At 31.8% G+C, this 18,477-nt stretch overlaps 1 protein-coding gene across 1 annotated transcript in view; it reads left to right on the top strand.

The window, feature by feature from the left end:
* Positions 1-18,477, top strand: part of LOC127706626 (uncharacterized) — a 143,206-nt gene that overhangs the window by 113,501 nt on the left and 11,228 nt on the right. The window contains exons 28-29 of the mRNA XM_052211283.1: positions 4,132-4,283; positions 17,047-17,185. Of these exons, the coding sequence (XP_052067243.1) occupies positions 4,132-4,283; positions 17,047-17,185 (291 nt within the window). The remainder of the gene's footprint in view (positions 1-4,131; positions 4,284-17,046; positions 17,186-18,477) is intronic.

Raw genomic sequence — 18,477 nt, 5'->3', positions numbered from 1 at the left:
AAATAATTTTCACTGGGCGTTAAAATTAGCAACAAACAATCAATCAATTTAAACTTGTGTTAAATAAGAGGAAAACCATTTGATATTTATTTATTTGTTGGGGTGGGGGACAGAAGGATTTCATATATGAATATGGTTGCCTGGTAAGAGCTGAAAAATAGGCATGATTAGCGACAGATTGAAATGAATAATAATGCCCTCTCTTCCCTTCCCCATCCTTCATCTATAAATTTAAACTGACCACCACGGAATAGCCCAATAGTGTTGAAAGTAGCGTTAAATACCAATCAATAAAAATCCCTTCCCTAGAATATCAAATAATCGTCCCTTAACTGTTATTGTCCGTGTAGTTCTTATATTTATCCAGCTAATCGTCCTACAGGGATGTCCTACTAAGGCTGTCATACCATAAAAACGTTTATAAAACAGCTCACATTCTAATATATCTGCATTCATAAATTTATTAATTTCATTTAGACTAAACGACGCCATGTTTGTTATGTGCCTCTGTTGTCAACCTATCAAAAAAGAAGAGGTGGAAGAGAGCCAGAAGATCTTCCAATGGCAAAAAAAAAACCAGAAATGGACTTCTTCTGGCTCACTTCCGAAGAACAAAAAAAAACACAAACGCGCCCCATTGATATGTTTTAAAAACGCCTTGCCCCTACCCTTTTTTCCAAAAAAAAAATGGCATTATTAAATATATAAACATATATAATCATCAAAATTAAAATGCTATTGTATTTTTATAAGACCTACTTTATTACATGACCTGGGACTAATGACATCTATCTATAAGTCCTAGCATACATTAATTATTATAATATGAATATGTTTCTTGTTTTAATAACCACATTATCACTGAACTAGTATATATATTTGTTTAGGGGCCAGCTGAAGGACGCCTCCGGGTGCGGGAATTTCTCGCTACATTGAAGACCTGTTGGTGACCTTCTGCTGTTGTCTGTTCTATGGTCGGGTTGTTGTCTCTTTGACACATTCCCCATTTCCATTCTCAATTTTACATATGATGCTATGCATGAGTCACCATTTATCAGGACATGAATTGGGTTTACATAGAGAGGATAAGGGACGACATCAGAAAATCAATGAAGGATAAAAAACTTAATTCAAATAGTATTTTTTTTTTTGGGGGGGGGAAATTGCTGCAAGTTTTGTTTAATAAACATCGATTTTATATATATCGTTATTGGTCAATCAATTTTTTCCAAATTAAGTTAAGAGGGGGGGGGGGGGAGGGGGGGGGGTAGGGGGTCAGTGAAAAAAACTATATGAAATAAGTTTTTTTTATCCTACATTGAACTTTTGATGTCGTCCCTAATGTGCAAAAAAATAGATAAGGGGCGGGACCAAACCTATAGATAACATAATAAAGAAATGATGAAATATACAGAATGCGTTGATTGACTTTTGGTTGCCTTATGTCCATTGGCAAATATGTCACGCATGTTTAGGACAAATATAATCGAGATCAAAGGATAGAGAATAGAGTGAAATGGTAAAAACTAAAAGATATAGAATTATAGAAACGATCTTTGATCTGAAACCCCTACCCTCACTCACACACCATAACCATTGCTGCCAATACCTACCCCCCCCTCTAGACACCAAGGTTTTGGATCCGCCCCTGTTAAATGTGTCTAATTATATATATTTTGTACGGGTCTAGATAATAGCTAAACGTACAATCATATAATTTGTTGGATACCTAATTATATTGTATAATGTGTCACAAAATAAACTTGTATACCCCCCTTCCCAATGCAGTATTGAAAAGTAAATAATTAAAAAGTCCTGAAGATAAAATATGTTTTGAAATATGCCCTGCAAACTTATTTATGCAAAGACATATAGTAATTATTGAACTACTGTGGGGCTTGGAAAAAAATCTATTTAAGGGATTCGGAGACGAGAACAGTAAAAAAAATCTCAGCAACGAATCCTAAATGTAAAATGATTTGCAGCATAAGACATGAAAGCACATATTATAGATAGTATTAAATATGAAGTTCACGCCTCATATAGTGAAGTCCTATGTCATAGGACTATTGTTGTAACATGGGTTAGTAAATGGTTCCAATTTATCCTGAATTGACTTTATTAAAGAATTAGTTCCGGAGTATAACAGCTTATGTCTCTACTTGTGGGTTTCTGGTTCTGCTGTCGTAATTAGGTGATTTTTTTTCTACATGTAGTAAAAAAGAGGGGTCCGAGTCCAAATAATTGTAACGTCCTGGATGCTTTTTATTCTTTTTTCATGTGTGCCTTCCTGCAACGTCTCTGAGGATCAAGAAAAGTAAAAAATGATATAGCACTAAAGAACGTCATGATTACATGTATCTGGACTTAGAAGGGGGAAGGGGGCTAGCTATGTTTTTTTTTTTATTTCAATGTGTAGACTGTTGGAGAGTTTCTTCAGAAAAGGTTTTCATTGGAAGTGTTTTTGCCATGCACGCATGCATCTGTTTCTATCCATGAACAAGTTGTGTGTCAAATTAATTATTATTACTTGTCACTCGCATTTTTTGCTCGTCCTGCCCATTACTGGCATTAACAGCCAGTGCACGAACTCGCACGAACGCCAAATTTAGTTAGAGGGGCGATATTCTGACGCGTTTTTTAATTCTTGGTCACTCAAGTTTAGAAAGAAAGGGGAGAAATCCAAACAATTACCGACCAATCACAAACGTTGTTGCAAATTTGACCTTATGACGTCAAAGAATTTCCCATAATGCAATTATTGCATATAAATAAAAACTACAATACCAATTGAATAAAAAATATTGCATTTAAATGACATTTTATACCAATTGAATAAAAAATATTGCATTTGAACGAAAATTATACCAATTGAATGAAAAATTATACCATTTGAATGAAAAATTATACCATTTGAATGAAAAATTATACCATCTGAATGAAAAATTATACCATTTGAATGAAAAATTATACCATCTGAATAAAAAATATTGCATTTGAACGAAAATTATACCATTCGAATGAAAAATTATACCATTTGAATGAAAAATTATACCATTTGAATGAAAAATTATACCATATAAATGAAAAATTATACCATTTGAATGAAAAATTATACCATCTGAATAAAAAATATTGCATTTGAACGAAAATTATACCATTTGAATGAAAAATTATACCATTTGAATGAAAAATTATACCATCTGCATAAAAAATATTGCATTTAAATGAAAAATATCAAATTTTTGCAACCAATACCATGCCATAGTTTAAAAAAAAAATATTTTGAAGGCATCTATGGTTGGATTTTTAAAACTAGGTGTTGAAAGACACAGAAAACTATATATTTTTTTTTCATTGTTTGTCTTAAGTTTTTTTTTCTCCTAACGTGAACCAGTATAAAATTTTTGCACTTTTTAATTGGGTTGAATTATATGGCAAATTATCTAAATCATCTAAAAAATATAACTTGTGTTTATATCATCAGAAAATGAAAACGCTAAACAAAAAAAGTACAACCAAATATTCAGATACACCTGTAATAATTTTGCTTCTTTTGATTCCAAGTTGGTTAGAATCCAACCCAAAATGACCCCACAATATTTTTTTGAAAAAAAGCCACAACGTAGTTTGATATGAAATATATAGTGACAAATTGAATAAACATAGCCAAACACTGTCACTGCATAAATTTGGCACATAAATGTAATTTTTTTATGTTATTGATTGATACAGATAAAATACAAATAGTAATTTCGGATGCCTCCTTTGAACCATGGCTTCCAAAAAAACGTAACAACATAAAAGTTGAATGATTGAATAAAAATTAATAAAAAGTCTTTTTTTGCGTAATGTAAACAAAAAATATGCTTGAGAGTTTTGCCACTCTGTAAACTTTCAACAACAAAAATTCACTTCAACAACTTTCATCAAAGTGACGGAATAATTTTCAGATAGCTGTTCTCTAAGCTAAATTTGAAGATATTGTAGTAACCGGTATTTGAGAACCTGTTTCTGTAGCGGTGTAAACCAGCAACATTTTACTGAAAGTTTTAAATTAGTGCATTTGCAAATTATATATATGTTTTTTTAATATTTTAGATTAATTTATATGAATGCATTTTTTTTTAGATCCTTTGAATATGCTTTTGAAAAAAGCTAATGCTTTTATGGAAAAGTTCTCAATCAAAAGGCTTAAAATGGGTTCAATAGTTAATCTTCTGGACAAACTTGATATGTATGAAAGTAAAGAGAAAATGAGCAAAGTTTTAGAAACCGTAAAGGTATGTATAGTTTTGGTCTTTTTTCGCTTTTCATAATTGAAGGAATTGTCTTTCATTTCCATTAACTTTTAAAAAATCTCATTCTTTCTCTGAAACTACAAGAAAATGGAACCAAACTTGGCCACAGGCATCCATACGTTTTTTTTTTAGTTTAAAAGATATGTCAAATGATCCAATCTGTCGACAAACATAGCTGTTAAGGATAAGAAAATATCATAAGGGAAAATGCATTTTTGTCTATTATATGAGCTGCGTCGGATAGAAATCGACCATATGCAAATGAATATTAATACATCTGTTAACCTATTTTGGGTTGCAAACATCTGTATGCAAAGTCTGTAACTGTTTGAAAATTGAGTTGATATAAAAAACCTATAAAATAGACCAATATTCATCTTTTATTTCGTATTTGAATGTTCGAAAATCAATCAAACTCCTATACATGTACATATATGCTTGCACTTGCATAAGGGTGATTTCTGTCAATTGTAAACCATTAAAGAAAGAGAAAATGTGACAAGGACAGAAATGTTTAGAATGTTAAGCACTTTCCATTCAATTAAACCAAAACTGTCAGATGAAATTTTATATGAGTTTGTGTTTTTAAACGATCGTGACCACTTTTTGTGCAACAGTGGCTATTTATTACCTGTAGAACTATTGTAGATAGCGCGGAAACTGTATTGCAAAACAAAAGGTCATTAAGACATGACCTACAAATCAGTTTTGAAATCATCAGTCTTAATGAATATATAGCCCTTTGAGAATGATGTTACATTTTTTTGTGGTTTTTTTCTTCTGGAAACTGCTTGAGATAATCTCGTTACATTTAACAATTTAATACAAAATTGACAAGTGAGGAATACAAGATCCTTGGAGCCTCTAGTTTTTGTTAACATTATATAAGAGAACCCATCTAATTGTCAAACTGGACCACATTCGTAAACATTTTGCCAAACTAAATTAAAAGTAGAAGGTATAATTTGGGGTCAAAATATATTCATCATGTACTCTATTATACACAACAACAAATAACACAATATCCTGTTTGATGCACCCAAACGTAACCCGTCCCAAACAATTTGCACATGAAATATATACTGAGTTAAGCAAGTTTGGTAACATATATATATATAAATATAAATAGCAGCACATGACATACAAATCTATGGGAGTGTGGATTAATCAGTACAGAGATTAATTCAATTACACAAATAAAATTATAGATTGCCTAACAAAGTTATTTTAACACACTATTTAGTTTGTAAATATAAGAATGTTTAAAATATTTACAAAATGATGAAAATAAACGCAATATTTCGCTAGACATACTAGCTTTATCAAGCGTGCATCTATCCAGGTGAAATCGGATGTAGATGATAAGAAAATTTTGCAGCTCAATGTATATGTTGCACTTGAATTTAGCTGCCTTGAAAATAATACATAATTTGGATGAAGTTCAAGATTTTTACAAAATTGGTAGTTGAAGTTAGCAACATCCATTTGCCAATATTACAGGATAAAAAGGACGATGCTGTGTACTAAATTATTCTTTATCTTTCCTGTATCTTTTCTCATCTTTTTCGTTAAGACCATCAGGTTCTAAAGTGTGGAGTTGGTGGATCCAAAAATTTTCTCTTCTCCTTCTCGCCATGGTGTCCCACTCGATGTTGACTTCTATGATTTGGAAAGTAACATTATCAAAAGAATGTTTCGTTGAACGAAGATGACTTGTGAGAGGACAGTTTTTGTTGGTTTTGTACCATGAACGATGGTTATTGAGCCGAATATTAAATTTGTCCATTGTTTCTCCCACATACTGAATGCCACAAGTGTCACATGTTAATATATAAATTGAGTCATCCGTTTTACAGTTGAAATTTAAGTAGATGGTATAATTTTGTTTAGTAACGGAGCTGATGAAAGAACTGCTTGTATTGGCAGCTTTACAACACAAGCAGTTCCTTCGATCACATTGTTTGTAGCAACCGGGAGATGGAGTAGGCTGCTTTGCTAATACAGATGTCCCTAATTTATCACGGATGTTTTTAGGTCTTCTGAAGGCAATGACTGGTGGTGAGGAAAATACTTTTTTAAGATTTGAATCATTTTCTATAATTTTCGAATGCTTCTGAACAATGGAAGACACATTTTTAAAATCAGGATGGTAAGTGAGTACAAGGGGTGTTCTGTTAGCTGCTTTATTCTTATCTTTGTACTCTAGAAGTTCTTGGCAACTAGTTTTGTTTGCTTTTTCGAAAGCGCTATCAATGATGTTGTTATTGTATCCTCGAACAACTAGATGTTTACGTAGTCGTCCAAGTCTAGCATTTTGCGTATTTTCAGTAGAGCATATTCTCTTGATTCGCAATGCCTGGCTGAATGGGATGCCACGGGAGCAGTGTTTAGATGGCAACTTTTAGGAGAAAGGAATTGATATTTGTCCGTTTGTTTGGTATGAAGGTCCGTTATAATGGTTCCGTTCTTGATGTAACTCGTAGTGTCGAGGAAGTTTATTTTCTCCATAGATGATTCATATGTAAATTTTATTGAATTGTGGAAAGAGTTACAGTGTCCTAGAAATTCATTAAGATGTTCTTGTGATTGAGGGACGAAAGATACCAGAGGGACAGTCAAATTCATAGATCGAAAACAAACTGACAACGTCATGGCCAAAAATAAAAAGACAAACAGACAAATAATAGTACAGATGACACAACATAGAAAACTAAAGACTAAGCAACACGAACCCCACCAAAAACTAGGGGTGATCTCAGGTGCTCCGGAAGGGTAAGCAGATCCTGCTCCACATGTGGCACCCCTCGTGTGAATCTGTCCATTTGAAATCAATATCGTCAATGAATCGGAACCATGATAAGGGCTGGTATGGAGCACTAGCCAAGAGGCGTTTTCAAGTTGGCCCATAAATATGTTGGCATATGACGGGGCCATTTTTGTGCCTATACTAGTACCGTCTATCTGGAGATAATGTTTTTCATTGAAAGAGAAGTTGTTGTTCTCTAGCACTAGTTTCAGAAGTGTAACAAGGCACTCAGTTGGAGGATTTTTTTCACTACGAGTGTTCCATACCTCTTCACACGCTGCTATTCCTTCGTCTTGTGGAATGTTGGGATATAAAGAAGACACGTCCATGGATGCAAGTATAGTATTGCTTGGTAGAGGATTGAGGCTTTCCATTTTCTTTAGATAATCAGTCGTATCTTGGATGTAAGAGGGTAGTTCTTTCACCTGAGGTCTTAGATGATGGTCTACAAATTCTGATATCTTTTCAGTTGGATGACTATTTGCTGAAACAATTGGTCGACCTGGATTGCCCGTTTTATGTATTTTAGGCAACATATAGAATCTTCCGGCCTTTGCTTCGTTCTCAAGAGGTCGGAGATAATCAAATGTGTCATTGTCTATATGCTTTTTGTCGAACATCTCTTGAAGGATGGTGTTGATCCTTCGAATAGTATTTAGTGTTAGATTTGTGGTTAATTGTTTATAAAAAATGGAGTTTGAAAGTTGGCGATTTCCCTCTGCTATGTAATCTGTTTTATTCATGACAACCACAGCGCCCGCTTTGTCGGCAGGTTTTATTACGATATCCTCTTGATCTTTTAACGCTTTCAAAGCAATGCTTTCTGACTTGGATGAATTATAATTTCTTGTATTTGTTATACAGGACTTTATATCAGACCTCACGTAGTTAATGAATGACTCGAAGTTATCATTTTTACTCTTAGGTGGTTTCCATGAACTTTTTGTCTTAAATTTTGGGATGGGGGTGACTTCTTCATTGGTGTCAGTATCTGAATCTGTTAATCAAGCTTCTTCAAGGTTTTTCTTGCCCCTATTGTAGAAAAAATCTTTAAAGCGTAAACGTCTAGCGAATTGGTCTAAGTCCTCGTCTAGCTGAAAGTTATTTACATTTGATGGGATAGGACAGAAGTTTAAACCTTTACTTAAAAGAGATTCTTCAGCAAGTGTAAGTTCTTTAGATGACAAATTTACAACAATGCTTTCAGTTTTTTGTTTCCGTCCTTTTAATTTTCTTTTTCTATGGACCTTATGGTTTGTTGTATTGCTATCATTCATATCCTGATTTAAATAGACAGTGTGAATTTCATCTCTTTGAAATTTATTCCTTTGTTTTTCTTTATGTTTGGATAGTTCAATTTTTTCGATATCTGCGAGGCGACGTTTAATTATTGGTAAATCGTCACGTGAAATGTTACTATTGTTGATGATATCTGATATTTCATTTACAATTTGTTTGTAATTTGTGGTTGTAAAAGAAAGTAACAGTTGAAGTAGCTGGATTGAACAGTTAAACAGAAATTCATTCCAACGGCTCATGAATCTTTTGGATTTATGTCCCGGTGCCTGGGGACTCACTTTGATGTTTAAACCTTTTGGTACAGTTCTACTTTGAATATATTTTCTAAGTTTGATAAATTATGTTCAGTTTGTAGTTTCTTTTTGGTTAAAGATCTTAATTTCTTGAAATGCAGTGCGCTATCCATGTTTAATATTCGGCTCAATAACCATCGTTCATGGAACAAAACCAACAGAAACTGTCCTCTCACATGACATCTTCGTTCAACGAAACATTCTTTTGATAATGTTACTTTCCAAATCATAGAAGTCAACACCGAGTGGGACACCACGGCGAGAAGGAGAAGAGAAAATTTTTGGATCCACCAACTCCACACTTTAGAACCTGATGGTCTTAACGAAAAAGATGAGAAAAGATACAGGAAAGATAAAGAATATTTTAGTACACAGCATCGTCCTTTTTATCCTGTAATATTGGCCAATGGACGTTGCTAACTTCAACTACCAATTTTGTAAAAATCTTGAACTTCATCCAAATTATGTATTATTTTCAAGGCAGCTAAATTCAAGTGCAACATATACATTGAGCTGCAAAAGTTTTTTTTCATCTACATCCGATTTCACCTGGATAGATGCACGCTTGATAAAGCTAGTTAGTCTAGCGAAATATTGAGTTTATTTTCATCATTTTGTAAATATTTAAACATTCTTATATTTACATACTGAATAGTGTGTTAAAATTACACTGTTAGGCAATCTATATATATATATATATATATATATATATATATATATACTAAAATAACGATGTCCAATTTATTAGCCGGCATGACGTTAGAATGACGAATCAAAGAATTCAACTGTATATAGAACCAATATAGGATAATGGTGTTGTTTAACAATTACACCATTCCGGGCCCTTTTGTTTTCCACATAAATAATACTACCAAAAATTAACAAGTTTCGGGTCGAAGAATGTTTTATGCTGCATTCATATTATGCATAAGTTTTGGTGAGATTGCCCTGCTACATGCATATCATTTATTGCTATTTGAATGTGTGTTTCATACTGCATTCATATCATGTATAGTTTTCGGGAAGAATGTTTTATGCTACATTCATATCACGAATAGTGCTTGAGTGAGTTTGCCCTACTACATGCATTTTATGTATAGTTTTTGGGATGAGTATGTCTGACAGCATTTAAAACAAAATAGTTTGTAGGTTGAGTGTGCCCTACAACACTCATATCATGTATAGTAGGGGTGTGTGTTCCATGCAACATTTATATCATGTATAGTTTTGGGATGCATGTTTCATACTCCTCTCATACCATGTATAATTTTTTTAATGAATGTACCCTTCTAAATTCATATCATATACAGTTTTTGGAGTGAGCAATACTACATTAATATTTGGTACAGTGTTTTAGGGTGAGTGTGCCATACAATATTTCTCTCACGTTTGGTTTGTGAGGAGTGTGCCATACAACATTCCAAGCAAATATGGTTTTGGGGGAAATGACGCTGACCAGAAGTCATTTACCGCTTCCAAGCCGCTTTCCGAACTCGGTTCCGTATTTTACATACTTATGTACTATACAGAATTTCATTCTTAACCTGTCCATAAGTTTATTGTTATTAAATGGTATTTTTAGCTATGCCTTTGGTATAATTTTCATATTTATACGAGCTTTCGCTTTTATGTGCAATCCGTAAAAAATCAGAATTAAAAAATAGATACGTTTTTTTATGGTTTTGGACATTTTACATTCCAATGATAACCAATCGCTAGACAAAATAGTTCATGAAAGAATGTCAACCTTTCTTGTCAGTTGAACTTTAAAATCATTAAAAAAATAATAATCTGAATCATCTTGATATCCATACGAAAGATTATGCATTTTATCAAGATTTACGAAGTTTTTAAGAATCGAAAATTAGTAATACGGTTATACCCACGCTGTGCGTATGTATTTTGTTTACAAAGTTATAGCTGCAGACAGTTGAACGACAAACGCCTTAATCTGGCAGATGAAGGTCAATCTGTCGACAAAAAAACTACCCGTATGTTAAATGTTCACGCCTATAAACAGCGCCACCTATATTATGAGAACGATGTTCTGTTCTGTTGGAAATTAAAACATTAAATCAACTTAAACATAAAATAGTAAGTGTAGAAAACAAATTAAAAGATATATTTTTACATGACTGATAATGCATGATATGCTGACAATGTGCACAATGTCCTTTAATCCAAGATTGAAAATAAGTTTGTTTCCTACGTCAAAATGGCGAATTCCAATGTTTACATTTTTTCCATCAAAACAAAAGCTGACACAAGTGCGTGTCCGCCATGAATATGCAAATTATTTATTGTTTCGACTAGTTTATCCAATTACATTTACTGTTATATAAGTGGCTATACGTTACCATCCACCGTTACAAAAGAAGGATGTGTTTAGTGTGTTCTCTGGAATGTTGTGTATTCATTTTTTTACGGTAAAAATCAATGTTATCTTCATTATATTTCCATGCATACACAAGTCATAACAACAAATAATTGTTTATGAAACTTAGAATGAAAATAGAAATATTAAGCGTCTGTCTTAGCAAAAATTTCGTGTAAATAAAGCTGATTGGTTGTTTTATAATTCAAGCATACAGACAAACACGTGGTCGTTCATTGATGTTTGTTAACTTAAAATGCACTTTGTTGTTACTGCATACTTAGAAATAACCACTATGTTGTTATTATTGTTACTGTGACTTGACTATGGGTGTTGCTGTTTACCTTTAACTCTTGTTCAACCAGATTTAAAAATTGACAATACAAAAGGGACACTTATATTGACCAGTTGGTATTGTTAGAGTTGAGTCTACCTTGATGCTACCTGTAAAGTTTTTTATTCACCTAACACAAACTTTCAGCATGCTTTTTTCCTGAAGTATTTCTTCACCAAGGATTATTCTATCAAAAAATTGAAAGAGAAGAAAATATTTTTGATCACTCAAGCATTTTAATTTAGTCTACCTAGATTCTATCCTATCACTTCGCCTGTTTAATTGTTACTGTTGTAGTATAACTGAGATAGGTTTTTCAAAACTTATAAAGGTGGCATCAAGGCTTCGATTTTTATCTTTATTGAATAAAATAATATGCATTCAGTCTTAATTAGTTTCTATGGTATGAAAAAAACTAGAATATGATCACTAGACGCAAATTTATTTCATGTTCTTATAATGGCTAAAAACTGCTGATTTAATGAAAAAAATCATTTTCTTGTGTTTTTTATTAGAGAATCCTAAAACAGGCAAAGGAAATAAACATTTTTAAAGTCTTTTTATTATTGAAATGGACATTTTCCCTAAAATAATTGGTCAATAAAACACAACATTTAGAAGGAAAAAAGAGATTTTTATTTTACTGTCATTTCAAATTTTAGGAGTGAGCAAGCCAGAATAGGACTGTATATGTTTTTTGCAGGGAATTTAATTGCATGTCATTTAATGCACTAAATTTCCTCTGAATGTTTTCATAGACAAATACTATGAGTGCTTGAATTTCTTGTATAAATTTGAAAAGACCACTTTTTACTATCTCTATGGCTTTTTCTAATTGGTGATATCTCAAAAAATTTGTTTTATGCTACTGTGGAAATCTGAATTTCTTGAGTAATTTCCAGGATTAACAATGAATAATAAACACAAGAACAACTGTGTGCATTCCTTCATTTAGACATTTGTTTAAAACTTATCGACTTAATGTTCCCTGTTCCTTGTACAAATTGTTTATGCATATTGAAATATCAAAATCATATTTGAGTTAACTATTTTATTTACTCTAATATTGATACTGATTTTTCATCTCATCCAGTATTCCATTTTCTTTATTTGAAATAATTAATAATATTTCCCAAATTTTATGAAAGTTTTGGAATATTTTCTCACACTTTTCACTTTTCTATATAACTAGATTTGCTCTCTATATCCATATTCTGTTTAATTTCCCATGATATATATATCCCCAAAACAGATGCAGAATTTTGCAATATTTGATTATTTCCATGATTATATTTAAAATGATTATCCTCACTTTACAAATATTTTGGATAATTTTATTCATATTTTTCACTATATCACTTGATTTTACTATATCCACAGTATTGAGTTTTTATTTCATAAAACAAAGTATATATTCCAATTAAACAATATTAGGTCCTGAATTTTATAATGATTATTTCCAATTTCACATTCACGTTATCAAAACGTTAGGAATATTTTGGAATATCTTACTTTTACTTTTCACTTTATCACTAGATTAGACTATATCCATTTAATGAATTTAACATTTTATTTCATTTCCATGATATATATCCCATTTAAACAGGTGAATCACTCTTATAATATATCCTGAAATTTATAATGAATGTTTTCAAAATAGCATTTAAAGCCACAGAAACATGCTGAACTTATTTCTCCTACTTTCTAGTTTTGATTTTTTATAACCTTTTAGATAACTAAATCCATATTATTAAAATTGAATTTCCTTGAGTGAACACAGTATTTTTTGCACAAAAGTACTCTTATAATAGATTTCAAAGAAAAACACTGCAAGGTATACTCCAATATAATTTCTAGTTTTACATGTTCATCATCATGTTAAAGCCACACAACACATTTTAAATGAATTAATTCCTCCTTGATACCTTCATGACAATCCATTCTGGGGAAAAACAAGTCACATTTTAAGACGCAAAATTACTATAAAAAGGCATCTGAGAAGTGAATTCAGATAAAATGAATCCAATATTTTATGCACATTGGTACCAATAGATTTCAAATATTTCAAATATTATAATCCAAAATAAAAATCTTGAAGGGACATATGAAGAAAATTTATGCAGAACATATCAATCTGAAAATTGAAACTGAAAACACCTGGATAGCTCTTACATTTTTCACTGACAACTGGACAATACTATGTATAAGGGTTAAAAATTTGAAGAATCATTAATTATGTAAAAACTGTTTTAATTTTCATACATATTAACATATTGTTAATAAAATATTTTACTGATTTTGATTGTTTGGTAAATTTTAGAAATATTATCAAAATTGGGGATTTAGACCAATGCAAACCAAAAATATTTTCTTCCCTTTCAATTTTTTGATAGAATAATCCTAGGTGAAGAAACACTTCAGGGAAAAAGTATGCTGAAAGTTTATGTTAGGTGAATAAAAATTTTTACAGGTAGCATCAAGGTAGACTCAACTCTAACAATACCAACTGGTCAATTTAAATGTCCCTATTGTATTGTCAATTTAAAAATCTGGTTGAAAAATAGGTAAAGGTAAACAGCAACACCCATAGTCAATTCACAGTAACGGCAGATATAATTAGTATTTACAAAGGGATTGTATTGCTTTAAGAGTTATATAATACACCTTGCCTAAAAAATAGGTCTAGCTAGGTCCTTGATAAAAAAAAAATGAGCCTATAATGATGTAAACTACCATATTTACATAACAGCTGCATTTTTTGCATTTATCAATTAAGGCAACAGTAGTGTACCGCTGTTCGAAACTCATAAATCGATAGAGATAAAAACAAATCCGGGCTACAAACTAAAACTGGAGAAACGCATCAAATATAAGAGGAGGAACAACGACACAACAAAAACACAACATTAAAATGTAACACACACAGAAACGAACTATAATATAACAATGGCCATTTTCCTGACTTGGTACAGGACATTTTAAGAACAAAATCATATATGTACATAGAGAACAACAGATTAAATGCACATGGGTTTAATTACCACCCTAGGCATTAATTTTAATAGGAGGCGCAGCAAATAGGGCAGATTGTCCTATATATGGGGTGTCCCCACATCTACTCTGTTGTTCCTAAGTCTCAAAATTCTGCTGGCCTTGGCTAAGTCCTCAACATCTTTTTTTTTCTAAGTATAGATCAGCAGCTTCTCTAAGGATTAGTAATGAAGCACTTTATATATAGTCCAGTGGCTTAGTCCTATCTCTTTTGCCTCTCTTATTTTCTTATTTATATTATTATTATATTTCTTATATTTTCTTGTAAGCCACCAAGCCACAACTCTTCTTTTTCCTATATTGCCTGAAAACAATGAACCGGTTTTGTTCATTGTTGAGGTCTGTAAAGTGACTTATAACTGCCAACAGCCACATAATATGGACTCTGATGGATAGTTATCAGACTGTTATCTCATTGGCAATCATACAACATCTCCTTATTTTAGTACGATAAATTATTTAAATGACTAACAAACATTAAATCATTTGAAAAAAAAAAAATTCTGCAATAATTTATGTTGTCATTTTGAAAATAAAATTTGGTTGTATAAATGGTGTCACTATGTTTGTGATTGTCAAGCTAGTATAACAATACTATTGTCTGAATCTACAGAAATGGATCATGCTTCAAGTAACAGAAATAACAATGTCACCAGGTCACTTGTAACTTATCTCTTAAATAAGACTATATGGGGTATAAGAGCTTGCTTACAACAGGCTCTTCATAATCATTTTGTTAAATAATTCTACAAAGAAGGGGATAGTCTGTTAATGTATCCTTGACTAAGAATAATGAAATTGCAAGGAACAAATTCACATATTACTTTGAATATTGTAGATCGTTCAGGTAGTCTTGAGCTATTAATTGTACAAAAGAACAACCAGTAGTCATCTTCACTTCACACACACATATATATATACCTTGACAAACAAATAAAAAAGCCATAGACATTGAAAACAATTCATATCTATTCTATTGTCAGTCAGCCTACCTACCGCGAACTGAAAAGTCTCCTAAGATTCAGTAGGTAATTTATGTGAAAATCAAGACTTGCATCAAAAATATCCCAATACTAGAGACAATGGCGTCATTTTTCCTCAGAGCTTTCAGCTCTTCGATTGGGACGAATGTTATTGCTACATCCATATTATGTATAGTTTTGGGATGAATTTTCCCTACTAAATTCATATCATGTATGTGTGTTGGGATGAGTGTGTCATACTCAATTCATATCATGTATAGTTTTGGGATGTTTGTTTCCTACTTCATTTATGTTATGTACAGTTTTTGGGATGCGTGTGCCCTACTTCATTTATATTATGTATAGTGTTTTGGATGAGTGTGCCCTAATTCATTCATATCGTGTTTAGTTTTTAGGGCAAGTGACATATTACATTCATATCATGTATAGTTTTTGGAAGAGTGTGCCCTGCGACATTCATATCATTTAGAATTTATAAATGCATGTGCCCTTCTTCATTTATATTATGTATAGTTTTTTGGATGAGTGTTCCCTACTTCGTTCATATCTTGTATAATGTATTTGATGAGTGTGCCCTACTTCATTTATATCATGTATAGATTTTTGGATGAGTGTGCTCTAATTTATTCATATCGTGTATAGTTTTTGGGGTGAGTGTGCTTTCTACTTTCATATCATGTATAGTTTTTAAAATAGTGTGCTCTTCTACATTCATATCATGAACAGTTTTGGAAGGCAATTTACGTACTACATTCATATCATGTATGGTTTTTAGGATGAGTGTGCCCCACGACATTCATATCATGTACAGTTTTTCGGTGGAGTATGCATAACAACATTCCTAGAATGTAAAGGTTTTCGGAGGGGTGTACCATACAACATTCTAAATATGTATACTCTTTGGGAGTAGTGTGCCATATATACAGGGTTCCATTCTGGTATAGATTTTAGAAGGGGTTTCCCATACAACATTCCTTTATATATTCATTTATAGTTTTTTGAGAGGATTGTGTCATACAGCATTCCATGTTTGTATAGATATTGGAAGGAGTGTGCTATACATCCTTCTTGGCCTGTAAAGTATTTTAAAAGAGTGTACTATATTGCATTCCTATATGAAATGATGAAAATGGGGGGGGGGGGGGATGGAGGGGGTATGATTGCTAATGAGACAACTATTTACCAGAAAAGACCAAACAACGTAGGTTTAAGCAAATATAGTTCACCGTACATCCTCTCACAATAAGCAAAAAGTTTGCAGAGTAGTGAGTTTTAAAAATCCCTGACATGAAAAAATGTAAAACAGTTCAAACTAGAAATCCAACGTGGTGGTTTAAATACAAAAAAAGAAAGGAAAAACCAACATGGCTCACAGTAACCAACATCATCCCCTGAATTAGAGACTCCTGATTTCGGGCAGGCACATACAGAAGATGGCATGGTAAAACATGTTTGCAAGCAATCAACCACCCATCTATCTACAGATAGTGAAACAATATTACATAAGAACTAAATGTAAAATTCAGATAAAGATATTGTTATTGAATGAATACTACTGTAATCTTAGCATGCACAGTCTTAAGTATTTGATTTTTACATTTGAAGAGAATTATTGACAACAGACAATGTTTTAATCCAAAACAAGCTACAGATGAACAACTCAGAACAGAACTTACTGAAAGAGGAAAGAGTGCTGATGGAACTAGAGAACAGATGATCACTAGGCTGCTTCAGGTGGAAAACCGTGAGTATATCGATCATTATCTATATGAGTCTGTAATATTGTCGTATCCTGAAATGAACAGAGATCATTAGATGTTGGTTTAACATTGACGAGTAGGCAACCAATAATTGAAAAAAGTATTAGATTGTATTAAAAGCCTCTAATAATGGATTAGCTTTCATAACACATCAAGCTAAAAATTGAAGTCTAGACCTCTATTTGTGAATGAATTCAAAACAGACCAAAATCCTGAATGATTTTTTTTTTCAGAAACAATGACAGCCAATAACAAGCTAGGTTTCTTATACGTGGTTCATTAAATAAATTAGACATATAAATGGACGAAACTTGAATACATGATTTAAAAATAATATTTTTTTTCAAGTTTTCTTGTTCTAACATTTATAAAAAAGTATGCTTTCTGTTATGGTCAAGTATCAGTAAATTTTAGAAATTCAGAGCTTTTCTTATATTTTATTTCGCAGAAATTATTTGCAGCAATATCATATTTTCATGTAACAATGTACAATTGTATCAAATATTTGGTAAATCACCACAGCTGGAGTCTTCCTATGCGTATCAATAAAAACAAATCATTAGTGTGAATCGTCATCATTATTGATTCATGTGACATATATTGTTTGTCCATGGACCAGTTACTTCCTCTTATGAAAATATTCACCAAATGATAGAAGTTATTCCCTTATCTTAAGTTTATTACTTTTTGCTTTATGTTTTGCTTATGTCTAGAAACAAGGCACAAAATGTGTTCTAATAAAGATCCCTTCGTATTTACATTTAAGCTCTTACGATTTATTGCTTCTTGAAATCAACAACATGAATTTTACAAAACATGATTATAAAGTTTGATTTTGAATTCTTTACCCATAATTTAAATTTTTGGAAATACATTTGTATTTTACATCAAGCTGAGACATTACCTTTATCGGAAAATGCAAATGGCTCTCTAACATCCAATGTATGATGATATGTTAAACTGTTGGATTTTTTTAAACAAAGAATTAATATTATAAACTTATTCAGATTGAATTCAAACAGAGACCATTTATAAAAACAATTAAGTTGTTCTGAAAAATCTTAAAATTACCCATTATTATTTACTGCTTTGTGAAACACGTCATCGGATTGATATACACAATTTTCCTACGTATATGTCAAAAACATATTCATCATTATCTAGATTTGAATTCTCATGTTAAAAATGCAGTTTCTAAACTTGTGTATGTGTAATAGAGGATTATTATCATTCAATTTATAACGCTTTCATGATATATGTTTATGTTAATGTTTTG

Source organism: Mytilus californianus, unplaced genomic scaffold (genome assembly GCF_021869535.1).
Source record: "Mytilus californianus isolate M0D057914Y unplaced genomic scaffold, xbMytCali1.0.p SCAF_6, whole genome shotgun sequence".
NCBI classification, from domain to species: Eukaryota; Metazoa; Mollusca; class Bivalvia; order Mytilida; family Mytilidae; genus Mytilus; species Mytilus californianus.
Note: the sequence above shows the minus strand (reverse complement) of the source record. Positions and strands in the feature narration are given on the sequence as shown.